Consider the following 14,351-nt stretch of genomic DNA (forward strand, 5'->3'; position numbering starts at 1 on the left):
GTAGAAACCATGCTGAATTCACAGTAATATTTTCACTGGACTCACTGGATCGTAGAGCAGATGGGGTGACCTCGATCTCACTGTTGGCCTGGTAGGGCTGGAAGGCCGATGCCGAACTCACGTCACTGCTGAAGGGTTCAGGGCTCTGAGTACCTGAGCTGGCACTCGTACCATCTCCTCCATTGTGAGGATCCTGCTCTTCATAGACTGCAACCAGCTGAAGAGAAGGAGGAAAAATACAAACTGTACATTAGTGTGGATTTTTACAACTCTGTGCACGAAGGCCATTTAGGTGCATACATGAATAGTGTACATGTTTTTTTAATTAAAAATCCACCTAGACAAAAGTAAACAAGCACCGATCTCAGACTCAGACATTTAAGATTACTAGGGTTAATTTCCTTTATGCAATGACTGTTTTAATATTCTACCATTAAAGTTTCCGAAAACACAATCAGCTTTTTTAGCCTAGAATGCTTATGACTATATGTATTAGCTCTTGTTGGGTATTTTTTCTAGTATATGTAAGTCTGTGTGCATTGATAGTATGGTTGCAAGATGTGCAAAGGTTGCAAGGATACAGACAAGACATGATCAGAGCAGAAAAAATGCAAGGCTGTGTGCAGATTTACATGAGGTAAATAAGATAATTAAAGATAGTTGATAAGTGCAAATATGTATAAAAGGTGAGGCATTTTACCACAGAGAGTCTCCTTACTGCATTTGAGTAACAGTGAACAGATTAATTACCTGCAGCATTTAAGTAGGATAAATAGATTGAATTATTTATCAGTACAGTAAGCAGGAAATATAGTGCAAATATGTACATGAAGTGAGGAATTTTGCCACAGAGAGCCTCCTTAAACATTTGAGTGGCAGTGAATTGATTAATTACTTGCAGCATCTAAGTACAGTAAATAGATAAAATTAGAAAACTCGGGGTTTACTGTTTTATAAATACACCTCATGGTATCAGTTTTAGTTGCAGAGACTCCATTATTCAATTTATCCTGTCAGCTGTGTCAGATGTATAATTTATTGAGTGAAAGGGTCTCTGTGTCTTTGTTCTGAAGTTTGTCACCCACCCAAAACATCCAATCATGTTGTAAATATTGCTACAACTCTCTCTCACTCTCTAATCCTGACACATCTGCAGCCATGTAGCTCGTGTTGTTCTGGGTTGCCAGGTTTGTCTACCACAGCCAGCAGCTGTTCATTTCCCACCGAGGTGATTCGCTGCTTTGTGGCCTAACCAGAGAAGGAGGAACACCCCACAGCTTCCCGTAATTACCCAATTCTAACCACACAGCGCACATCATCACAGCCAGCACTTAAGAAGAAAAGCACCACAGCCTATGTTATGGTGGGAGAGGAACACTAGACTCTGTTACCTCTTTAAACAGGATAAAGAAAACCATACTGGCCAATGCCATCCATAGGATTCAAGCCTTTCTTTTAGACTCATAGACTATGTGTGACACGTATAGTAATGCAAGCATTTACACAGTAACGTTGAGGTGGAGGTAACATTTCAATGGTGACAGAACCTTTACTAAACCTTGCTGGGAAGATTAGACTCTTATACCATCCAGACAGAGCAATCATACAGCAGCACTCTGATACAAAAACATGTGCAACAGAACAATAGTACATATATCACAGCAGGAGATGAGTTCCTTTTCATGTCTTTGTGCCACCAACAAATCTTTGTAATGGAAGGCCATGGATGTGAGAAGAGCAACCAACAAAGAAAGCATTAGCTGCCAATGGGAGCAAACAGCTTTTCCACATCCTATTTGTCTGAGGGTAAAAATAGCACAAGTGTTTTCCATGTATTTGCTGTTTTTCATCACCTCAATGCACGGAAATCTGCATATAAACAAGTTTAGAAGCCCCTGCTCTTCTCTTTGATTTAATTCATATGCAGAGGATGATGCTTAAGTGTGCATGTGTTTGTGTATCTGCGTCTGGATTTATGCCCTCATGTAAGCATATCCGTGTGGTTTACTGTTGCAGTAATTCGCAGCGACATCTCTACCGATGGCTTTGCACAATTAGAGCAGTCTGCATTTTCTTTCCCCAACATGTTTTTTTTCTCACACCCTGGTACAGTTCCTGAGGTGTACTCGATCACTAAAGGCTTCAACCATCTCACTGTAATCGCATCCCATTCTGATCTTGAAATTACATTCCTCAGGTTATAAGGGATTTCTCACACATTTTCTCAGAGAGGCAATTATCAACGAGGAGAGATTTGGTGCTACAACATAAGAGGCATCAATATCAAGGAGGTAATTTGCTGAAGATATGTCTGGTCCTAAATGTTTAAATTCAAGCATTAAGGCATGAAAAAACACCGTGTGCAAGGGCAAACAGAGGTAATGGGTAAAGTGGGTTACATCTATTTTACAAGATATGTTTCCTTGATTTAAGTTTGATGAAATCAGGTACAGTTCAGTTACCTAACACAACAGATAGACAGTTTTACATTCATGGCATGGTATATGCAGTCTTTCACATCTCTTTGGACATCTACCTATAGACAATATTTGGGAAGGGTAGCAGGTATAATTCTTCAGTATGATTCTTTGCTTTCCTTTGAATGAAGAAATGTTGACCAGTTCTGGAAAAATTGCCACTATAGCTGCATCCATGCTAAGCTCTCTACTAGTGGTAGCTACCGCTTCTTTCTCCTCAAATGATACCAATTGGTTTGATCATTCTGAGCTTCAATCTGATTCATATCAAACTGGCCAATCCATAAACCTTGCAAGGTCAGTTTTTCTACTAAACCAATGAAAACTAACCTGACACACAAAATATTGTTCCAAGGATCCATTGCATGGAATATGTCCCATATTTATCTTGGCAATTGCCCACTTAAAGTGCTGAGGAAGGGCAGGACTTTTCAAAAATTCCTCAGAAAGGGGGCTGGATTAATGTTCTGTCAGTCTCAGTCGGAGTGACTAAGATCATGACATAGTGGGTCTGCACAGCACCAGAGTAAACTGGCTACGGTAGCTGCTACTTGGCTATTACTGCGAACAGATGTTTTCAAACTCATGCTAAACCTTTTCTACCAGGAAAAGCTTTCAGTATGATTCTTTTTCAGTCTTTCTTTAAAAAAGAAATGCTCTTAAGTTCAGATAGAAGTGGCACTGTAGCTTATCAGACCACAAGCAGCCTACGTATATTGCCTCACAGTACCTAAACCTCACTTATAACTATTGTAAACTCATGCCAAAGCAAGTAGCAAGAAAAGCTTTCAGTGCTGTTTGTCACTCTTCTTGCAATAAAGAAATCAAATCCAGCTCTAAAAAATGGTCACTATATTAAATCTACATCTCAGCTAAACGCTACACCCGTAGCAGCCATTACTCCCAGCTTAAAGTACAGCAAATCTCCACCTGTGGCTACTTCCTCATTCTCCTCAAATTTGCTTTGGTCAGGTCTCTTCTTAGACTGGGCAAGCACTTCAGATTGGATCTGCCTGATAGGCATGGAATCTGGCTAATTCATTGACCTTGTGAGGTTAAATGAAAACAGAGCTCTCAGGAAACGGGACATCCCAGCAGCTCTAGGCTGATGCTATTCACCACAAAACACAACAAAACAAGAGCAAAATGTTTTTTCTTGCAAAAGTCTGACTGAATAGCTTTAAATCTGTAATCTGATCTGATAACAGAATAAAAAACTTGATAGCTTGGACTTACATTGTTATTCCAGAGGGAAACTAAGGTTTCCATGTTTTGCATCATCATGTTATTCATTCACAGATCAGCATATTACATTTTCAAAACTGTGGTGTGAAATGTAGTTAAAACATGCTGGTGGCAGGGGGTGATCTCACTGTGGAGCACAGTGGTTAGACTAAACTGCAGAATACATTGGAATATATAACTGATACAAACAAAAACTACACTCTAAAAAGGTAAATTTATAGGCGCAAGCCTTAGTTGTACAGGTTTTATGAATTCTAACAGGTATACCCCCAAATATTACACCAAAACAAGCAAAATTTAATGCCAGTGCTGTATTTATACAACGATGTAAAGCTGATGTCATCAGGCAGATATGTCACACAAGGCTTCAAGCTGAAACATTCGCTCCAGGTCAGCATTCAAGCATTTAAAATTACCCAAATAGATGGCATTACAATAAGCAGGAATACAGATATGTCCTGGGGGAAATTATATTTTAGAATTTTTAAGGGTTTACAAGATGTTCAAACTTGTTTCATTTTATCATATTATCAGTTTAAAGTTCTATTTTTTGGCCTTAAACCACTTCAGAGATAATGGAGACAGGAGCAGCTCTGAACACAGACTAAAGTAACGGGTTGTCCCGAGAGGTATTTACACCGCCTCAGTGTATGTGCAAGCCAATGAATCATTAGTGACAAAGTAATCAGGCCTCCCATTCATATGTTGCTGGAAGTATTTAGCAACCAGACTCGCCCTCTGGTCTGCCAGCTGCCCATGCTGAGACATGCTGAATACTGTTGTTGGTTTGTGATTCATTTTTAAATACATTCCAAATCCCTCTAATTAGCTCCACTTTGTTAGGTCTTGCATCCTTTCAGCAGACACTCCAGAGCACCCTGTGGGTATCTGACATACAGCTAAACTCATTCTAACACCCCCTTCACAGTGTAATCAAACAGGCCTGCATTTATCCTGCATTCAATATTTATGTCCTCTTGAAAGTGCTTGTCAGTCTTCTGAATTCAAGGACACATGAAAAGTTCTCACTGCTCAGACAGCAGATTTCTCATTAACACCATGATTTTTTTTTTTTTTTTTTTGTAATGTCATCTGTTTGTTGTTTCTTTGCCTTATCAGTTCAGACTAGACTTGATATTTTCATTCATTCGACAAGAACATTAAACCAGAAGTTTTTCATGTGCTTTCTAAATAAATTTGCCATTATTTACTTAATGGAATTTTTTTTGCAGTTAAAATATCCTCAAACCCTTAAACCTTTAAACCAAAATGCTGACTTCAGAGGGGCTCAACTCTTGTGTCTTTGAGAATAACCTTCTATAAAACTCTTGTCTGACCATTTGACCCTTTATTTGGAGTGTGTACCATTAATACAGATGGGATGGCATTGGCCTTAACCCTTCAAGCCCTAAGCTATTTTTTAACCATTTTGTCCTGTCTGTCTCAAAAAGTTTGTGCAGAAAAAAACAAACAAACGAAAAAGATATGGGACTGAAAATACAGAAATTACAACTTAAAAGATTTTTTATTTGTAACACACAGTACAAAATAATAACAAACTCTTTTGTTGTACAAAGTTGTTCTCTCATTGCTTGGGGACCAAAAAGGGAAAAAAATAATCATTCTTTGGCAAAAAAAAAAAAAAATCTTCAAAAGATTCAAATATTTACAAAGAAGTCCTTCCACTTTTTTATGCTAGCTTTAATTGTGCAATTACTCAAAGTAGTTCCTGTCTGCAGTGACACAGAGGGAAACATCACAGGCTCTCTATCTCTTTTTCTATCTATAATGAGCAACTCCGGCCAACTCCACCATTATCTAAATGTTAAGACATGCTAGTCAGACACAGTGTGACACAACAACAGAACAGCCTGCCATTGGTTGACAGCCCCTCACAAAGCATTCTAGGGTAATAACATGGCATTAAGTATTACCTCTAGTGGCAAATGACTGAAAATGGATTAAAAACTGGATAATATGATGTTCACTGTTGGATTTACTGGTGTGGATTTAATTTTTAAAGTCCCCAAATAGTCACCCATGATCCAAGCTTACTAGAAAAGCTTCTGTAAAAGATTCTAAGGCATGAGCAGCATCTTTGTAATGGCTAGCTTTAAGAGGACAAATAAAGGAAGAGGCTGCAATTTATGGTTCAAAAGTTAACAAGTGTTCATTAACTTTCTTCCCTCCTTGTTGTGTACAGAAACGCAAAGTAGAGAGGTTAGTTTGAAATCCAGGTGCATCTCATGCACATGCTAAAGAGCATCTTGTGTCTGTATAAGACACTGAGAGGCAGCTAGATAACTTTGGAGTACAGCTAAAGTACAGTCTCAACCACTGGATCTCAACTAGTTGGTTCTGGCCCAAAAGTGGGTTGCGAATCTGTTTTCTTTGGTTGGCAGATGTGTGCCTTGAAGAAAAGTCATTATGCTTTTATTTTCAAGGAGCTGTCTTTACTCTTTGTTTCATTTCACCTTTTATTTTATCTGAAGTCAAAACGGTCCTGTTTCTCTTGAAAAAAACAAGTTGATATTAAAAAATATAGGAAATTTGGGGCAGAATTTGTAAGTATTGAGGCAGTGCTGGGTCCTGATGCTAAATCAGTTGAAAACCTCGGTCTAGACTAGCATCAAACAGTGGAAGCTGAAACCAATGTGAAAGAACAAAACTGCAGTACCTTGGGAGTCCACATAAGGCTGACTGTAAAAGCCTCTTTAGTCCCATGACAACCCATACTAAAATCCCCATTTGCCAGCAGAAAATAATGATTACAGTCTAGTTCAAAAACAAGTTTAGGCTGAAAAGCTTCTGTCTTTCAAGGTGCACACTTCAACGTAATGAATTTATTTAAAACTTATTTAATTTTACTATGTTAAAGCTAAGAGTTATGCATAATTAAGGGCTGATCTTACAAGTTGAGAACACTGTAGCTGTTTGAAAAGGAGGCTAAAGGCCCACTTTAACTTCATTGCCTGTTACTAGGACAACTGAAATGTTAGTTTGACAAAATGTATTATCAATAGGCTTCTAAAGTCTGGGAAACTATCAGAGACCAAGGTTATGTTTTCAAAAGTTTCCTGGCCAGACCTGCTTCAAAACTGCATGTATTACTGGACAAGTTCTGCAGTTATTTACTGCTTTGCAAATAGACACTGATTGATTGATTACTGGGGCCAGTACAGAAGAGCCCATTCTTGGACAGAATCCTATTGTTTTTGCCTCTATCCAGTTCTATTTACTTCAATTCTTTGTCAGACAACAATCAGTATACCATTTCAATCGCATGCACATAACAAATGTTTTCTACCAATTTATAAAGCCATTAGTGTTCTTATCTAACAGGCCCAGTTATGAAACTCTACTTTTTCATTCACATAAGATCCAGCATGTCTTGTCGCCAGTTGTTCATGCTCTGACCAAACAAGGAGGAAATAAAGAGCTGGATAGGACAGACAGTTCCAAGTTTTATTGAGTTACTAATCATCAATACACATCTGTTTACCATCTTTGGTATTAGCTGCCAGATTTTAAGCAGTGCCCCATGAAGCCTACTAATTTTGCCTCTCTTCTCTTACAGCTCACTCAATCATTTCTCCGTTCTCTGTCTGTGCAGCAGAGATGGGGGAACATTCCGCTGGAGGGAAAACTGACGCAACTCTTGCTGTTGACGGGACAGAGTTCGAGCTGCAAACGCAGCAGAGACATCACACAAATGTTTTCCCTCCGTCTGGGAATTGGTCACAGCCACTTTAGAACTGAGATGATTTCATTTTTTTTATTCACAGAGTTCCCCCCTGTGGCTACTCTGCAGAGTTTTATTCCAAAGTTTTTTAAAAGGACTGAAAAGTTTTTATTTAGCAATGCATAAATGGGAGCGGCATGGCTAATTGTCAAGTGGCGTAAAAGCTGCGGATGAGGATTCAGAATGTGGGGAAGCTCTGAAAGAAAATTTGAGCAGCAAGATGCTACAAAACACACAGTTAGATCAAAACCAAAGGCAGGGGAAGAGAAATGAGAGAAGGAAAGCTCATGACATGACGTGAGCTGAAGAAATGTTCCAGTTTCCACTCTCAGGATCAACTCTGGAGCGATTTGAAAAACCTATTTAGCTCCCACCTGCTTCAGTTGAGAGAAGCGGGGAAAAAGAGAAGAAGTGACTGAGTCTTATTTCATGGCCCTCTCTCTCCAGCAGGGAGCTACAACGCTGCTGCTGCCTTAAGCCCCTGGAGCAAGGCTGACACTCATCCACTCTCAGCCGGTTCCACTGACTGTCACAGCAGCTGCCAATCAACCACTATCTACCTACAAGCCTGAGGGCTGAGGAGAGAGCAGAGGATGGAGAGAGATGATGATGAAGGGTTGAGTAGGAGAGGAGAGGAGGATGGGCATTCTCTGCAGTGTGGGTACAGGCTGTATTTGGGATTCAGCATTTCCATATCTGTAACCGAGAGAGAGCGGGGAAACGGGGCACCGAAAAACAGAATCTCAGGGATGCCTTTCATGTCGGTCCTCTTTGATCTCTTTCCTGCATTTGGCAGCACGGGTGGAGAAGAAGAAGAAGAGACAGAGAGGAAGCAGCTGAGGAGGGGATCAGGAGCTGTTTTGACAACCTCCCTCCATCTCCTTTCTCTCCTACTCGACCCCTTCCTCCTCCGAACACACCCTTCCAACCTGTGATCTGCCAGGAAACATTCAGATTGGCAGTGGTACAAAACATTTGTCCCAGAGCGTTTCCAAAGCGACACTCCACAGACGTAACACCACAGAGGTTATTAGCAGTCAGGGGGCAGTGCCACCACAGACGTGTAATACCTGCCCCGAGATGCTCTGACGCTAATCCATATCTGCAACGACAGCTTTTTTTTACAGCTGAGTGGAAGGGACGGCTGACATGAGCCAACCCGCAGGAAACCTGTCCGCTCAATCTGCATGTTCAATTAAAGAGAGCATCTGAAGTCACTCCTGCTGTGAATATTTATTGTTGCACAAAAAGTCACCGCTTCCGGGCAAGATTTCTTTTTATTCATGTCTGTCGCTCCAGTTCTCTTCCTTCCAGAAACTTCTTCTGAAACTAATGAGAAGAGATTATAATTTAAAGAATAAGCGGATAAACTGAATCTATTGAGATTACTTCTACGAGGCTCTTAAATATGATCTGAGATGAAAGAAGGAAGAAATAACGCTTTAATTAGCATATTAAGAGGAATAGAAAAAATATGTTTATTTAAAAAATGTCTGTGTTGACTTCCACACACACTGCCTTTGCTAAAAGCAAACACACACAAGACAGGCCAGGTCTCTTCTTCCATCCCTGTCATTTATCATCATTTTATTGCAAGGGCACCAGGGGCACAAAGTTATTACAGGTACAGTGAGGAAGAAAAAGTGAAAGCTACTTACTCCACATGAAACTTCAGGAACTCTAAACTTAGTGAGTGATAGCCATGAGCCACTATCCTTCATCCATACATCATACACCTGTCCATCCATCCATTCATTCGGCCCCACTGGCACATGCCATTTATCAGTCATGGATCCTTTAACAGCCCATCACAGAGTAGGAAATTTACATTTTCATTGGTAGCAGACTGATCAGTTCATCTTATTAGATGCACATTGAGATGTAGTGATAATACAGTATCTTGTTAAGATCAGGCTTCATGATTTTACTTCAACCATTGCCCTTTCTGCTGTGACTGGTTTGCAGAAACTGAAAAAAAAAGTTCTTTGAAAAAAAATCCCCATTACATTTCATAATTGACTGCCTATCTATCTATCTATCTATCTATCTATCTATCTATCTATCTATCTATCTATCTATCTATCGCTAGTACTAATAACCTTGCAAAGCCGATGTATTGGCCAGATTCCATGTATGTCACCAGGCAGCTCAAATCTGAGAACTGACGGACCAATCAGCATCATTTGAGGAAAATGAGGTGGTAGCTACGGGACAGGGCAAGCTGGTAAACAATCTCTGAAAACAAAGCGATTAGCTCAGAAATGGTTCTAGCAGCAGTTTCATCAGAGCCAGACAGGTCATAATCATTCGGGATTGTTCCTTAGTTTCAATTTTTATTTAGTTTTTACTTCTGTTTTAAATTTAAGTTTAGTTTTAAATAGTTTTTAGGCATTTTGTTTATTTCTTTAGTTTCTATTTTGCAAAAATGCTGTGTTTTATTTCAGTTTTTATTAGTTTTTGTGTAAGTTTTTTTTTTGTAATTATACAACTCAAGATCTAAAATTACCATTGTGTGAAGTTGTCTTCAATCAAATTGGGTGATTTTACTCTCTCCAGGCTTGAGTGTTCATGTCACTCAGTATGCTCCTGTCAAAGACTAAAACTAAGGAGATTGTGTCCCTAATTCTATTTCATTTAATTAGTTTTGAAAGCATGCAATACAACTTTAGTTAGTTTTTGTTTTCTTTGTAAAGCCTACTTTTTATTTAGTTTCAGTTAACTAAAAGGATTTTTACATTTTAGTTGTAGTTATTCAGGTAGTTTTAGTTAACTTTAATAACCCTGGACCCAGACAGCATTTATTTCTTAAAAGAAGAGTTAAGAACTGTACTGAAAGCCTTTCTCAAAGAAAATATATTTTTGCTCTTCTCCTTACTGACTTTGGAACAAGTTTCATTCACAAGCCTGCTCCACTGATGGGGAACAGTGAGTTCCTGTCGCTGGAACTGCACGTGGCTACTACGTCATATGTTCTGGCCTGTAACGAATGTGGCAGATAGAACCTTTTTTTCAAATAATGTCCAACTCAATATGTGGATGGTTTCCAGAGTCAATGGGAAATATAACACATGCAGGAAATGTTACACGTCTGGTGTGTCAGGTTAAAAAATATATGATAGGCAGATGGACTCGCCACATTCCATGTCTGTCATCAGGCAGATCCATCTCTCAAAGCAGCAGTGTGAAACACTGTGCCTGGTCTGAGAATGGAACTGGCCAATTTTCATCATTTGAGGAAAATGACCTCAGAACTTCACCAAATTTCTTTATTAAAAAAAAGTTTCAAGGAACCACACTGAAAGCTTTTCATGATGGCAGAGATGTTTTTGCTTTTCTCCTGACCTGCTTTAACGGAAGTTTGGGATAGTAATAGGTAACACAGTGCATTAGCTCTGCAAATGAAGTAAACTGAAAAAAATAGCTACTTTAAAGTTATCCATTTCTGGGGAAAAAAAATACTCTTTAGCCCTGTTGAATCTGTTACCATAAAGATACAATCTACCAGTAACATGTGCACTGTTTCTGTTTCTCTCTTATTTTCAGACAGGTAGCTGCGCACCATCTGTAAGGTAAACCCATGGCTGTGTGCATACGTAACTAGGATATTCAACTTGCAAGGTAGCAGGGTGGCAGGGGCGCTGATAGCCTAGAAGTTATGTCCATGTCGTCCTTGAACTTGGTGGTCTGGGTTCAAATGCAGCCTGGGGCTCCTTTCCCACATATCATTCTTCCCTCTGTCTCTCTCTCTCTCTCCAGGTTTCATCTCTATCCACTGCCCTGTCTCTTTAAGAAAGGCACAAAAGCCCCAAATACATTTTTATAAAAGTCACAGGGAAAAATGCTGTTTTCCAATGCTGTAACATTATATGCAATCAATCAAATTAGGCCATTTTAAAGATTATTTTACCCAATTTATTCTTCTGTTTAGCTTTGAAAACATGTCTGTAATGTTTGTATTGAAACTATGACTGGCATGTACAGTGGCTGAAGCAGGATAGGTCTTCAATAATTGAAATCACACTAAAGGAGGTCTATGTTGTGTTTGTTAAGCTGGGCCACCAAAAATCTACTTTGGTCATCAAATTCAGGCTTTTTTTGCCAGTGCTTGGAATGGTTTTGGTTGCTATTTTTGGAACATGACCTCCTCTTGTCATCTTCTCTTAACTGTAGTCAACATCCCAGTGCAGGAGCCGTCCCCCTCTTGCTGTAGAGTTATCACAGAGTTTTCAATATTTCATCCCTTCCTTCCGTCCATTATTTCTCACACCGAGAGGCTAACACACCAACAGAGTGCTTAGTCCTGTATTTTTTCTGCTCATTAAGAGCATCAAATATTCAGAGAATAGGTCTCCAGCACTCTGGCCTGCCATCACTAGCATTCAGAATAACCCTCAAATGGCACCCTGCGGTGCCTCTGAAACATATGCATATTTCAGGTGCTGTCACACGGGGTTCATGCAAGGAAGGAGCGCCCCAGAGGCTTACTGAGGCAAGATGTGAAAAGATGACACACCTCAAAGTGATTGTAATGTGTAAATATGCTGAAACACATGGACTGTATCATCACTTTCATAACCACGATGGTGTGTGAGGGCAGGAGAGGGGGAGAGCGGGAAGATGACAGGCTCGAAGAAATATAATCCCCAAACAAGCAAACGCAAGTCCTGATATTGGTTTACGCTGCTGTTCTCGCTGAAACATTAAGTCATCATTTCCTTCGCTTTTAAAAGCAAACCAGCTCACAGGGTAGATTCACTGCTAGAAGAAGAAAAAGACACGTTGGGGGGGTGAAAGAAAGAATGGGTTAAGAGGCAGTGAGAAAACATACAGAGCAAGCAAAGTTGAACTAGATTACAGACTCATCCCTTTCAAATCCACTCGGCCAAGTTCTCGCTCGTGCCTTTGAAGTTTTTCTCCTGCGATGGGGGAAATGAATTCACACATATTAGGGTGCCCCGTGTGAGTGCTACCTACACAGTGCTGACAGAAGGGAAAATTCCTACGACGCCCCCGTTGAGCTCTGCCGTGTATGTTAATACCTTCTAACCTGTGGTCATACATACAATTCAACCTTACTCAGCCCTAGGAAGTAAATAAGATAGAAGACCTTCACTGTCTGCAGTTTCAGAGAGAAGGGATGAGAGGGCAGGGAAAAAAGGATGACAGATTCATGAAAGCAATTAAGGCGGGCATCCATGAGAAAGCAAGAAATGGGATGAGCTACATCATCAATCATCTGGCACTAATGAACACTGTGCATTAACTAATCTCACCTCATCAACACATCCACCTTTTAGATCATATTAATTATCATATTCCATATGTGTGTGCAGACATTATCTTTAGATTACTTGTTAGAGTGTATTGCCTGGTTTAAGGTAGTGTATGTACTCTGCTACAAGGTTTCTGCAATCCATTTGGTCCCTATAAGAGCAAAGTCAGACTGATTTTTCTTCTTCAAGGGTCGCCCCTTGTCTGTGATTCTGCCTGTGATTTTTTTAATGTGAAGTATCTCAAGGAGGGTTTCTGATTTGGAGTTCCATCTCTTCTTTTTGCAGATGATGTGGTTCTGTTGGCTTCTTCAGCCAGGGACCTCCAGCAGGTATCGGGGAAGTGTGCAGCCAAGTACAAGTGTACTAGTAGCTAGTGTGAGGGACAGCCCCTCCAAGTTCAGGGCCATTGTACACTGCTGGAAAACAGTGGATTGCCCTCTCTGGGTGGTGAATAAATCTTTGCCCCAAGGGAAGGAGTCGAAGTATCTTAGGGTCTTGTTAAAAAATGAGGCTAGAATGGACTATGAGACTGACCAGAGGACCGGCAGGAAAGGAGGGAACTGGCTGGAATGTAAGGCTTTCAAATTACCAGGTATCTTTGTTCCAACCCTAACTTACGGTCCTGGATAAAAGTTACTTCATTTTAGAGCTGAAAAGTGTGTCAAGCCATGATTGACTTCTGATGTTAGACTGACTTATTCATGCCATTTTTCATTTGTGCAGCTTTTTGCCTATTTTGTGCCACTTCCAACCCATTTTTGCCACTTTTAAACTGCTTTTCACTATTTTCCCCTGCCCATTTTTCCCCATTAAGCCTTTTCTTGCCCCTGTTATCACATTTTTATGTCTTTGAAACCATCTTTGCCTAATTTTGCTACTTTTAACCACGTTTCTCTCTTTTCCCACCCAGTTTTACCCCTTTTCTTTTCACTTCTTATGCCATTTTTATCTCTATTATCCCATTTTTTCTGCTTTTTTAACCACGTTTCACCCCTGTTCCTGCCCTTTTCCCCTTTGTGCTTTTCAAAGCCCATTTTTGCCACTGTTATCCCAATTATGCCACTTTAATCCCATGTTTTGAAACACTGCAACAATTTCTCACCACTTTTTTAGCCATTATGTGCCACTTGTAACCCATTGTTATAAGTTTCTTTTTTTCTTTTTTTGGCAATTAATAAATTAATTATTTCACTTCCTTCTACTTCGTTCTCTGGCATCCTGACATTTGTGCACATCATACTATGCTGAAGCCTGTCAACATTACCAATGAAAAGGTAATTCTGTTTTAAGAAAACAGGTCTCATAGTCAAAAATGCTGTACTGTACTACAGCATTAATGAATAAAATTCATTGTTTGTCGCTTTGATAAGAGTGGTTATTATCCAGGTTAAATTTAAAACATGGTTATCACATATTAACTACACAATAGATTGTGATTTTACTGACCTTCATGGGTCCCCCATTTAACTGGGCCCGAGCAAAGCCCTCCCCTTTATCCCCCCTTATAGTTGGGTCAGGAGCTCATTAATCTAGAGGGAGCTCCGAGTAGAGCTGCTGTTTCTTTGTATTGAAAGGAGCCAGCTGAGGTGGTAAGGGCATCTGATCAGGGTGCCC

General features: G+C 39.9%; 1 protein-coding gene across 1 annotated transcript in view; it reads right to left on the reverse strand.

Moving 5' to 3' along the window:
• Nucleotides 1-14,351, reverse strand: part of LOC121527569 (partitioning defective 3 homolog) — a 604,468-nt gene that overhangs the window by 397,662 nt on the left and 192,455 nt on the right. The window contains exon 3 of the mRNA XM_041814583.1: nt 46-217. Within this exon, the coding sequence (XP_041670517.1) occupies nt 46-217 (172 nt within the window). The remainder of the gene's footprint in view (nt 1-45; nt 218-14,351) is intronic.

The sequence above is a fragment of the Cheilinus undulatus genome, linkage group 19 (genome assembly GCF_018320785.1).
Source record: "Cheilinus undulatus linkage group 19, ASM1832078v1, whole genome shotgun sequence".
In the NCBI taxonomy this organism is placed as follows: domain Eukaryota; kingdom Metazoa; phylum Chordata; class Actinopteri; order Labriformes; family Labridae; genus Cheilinus; species Cheilinus undulatus.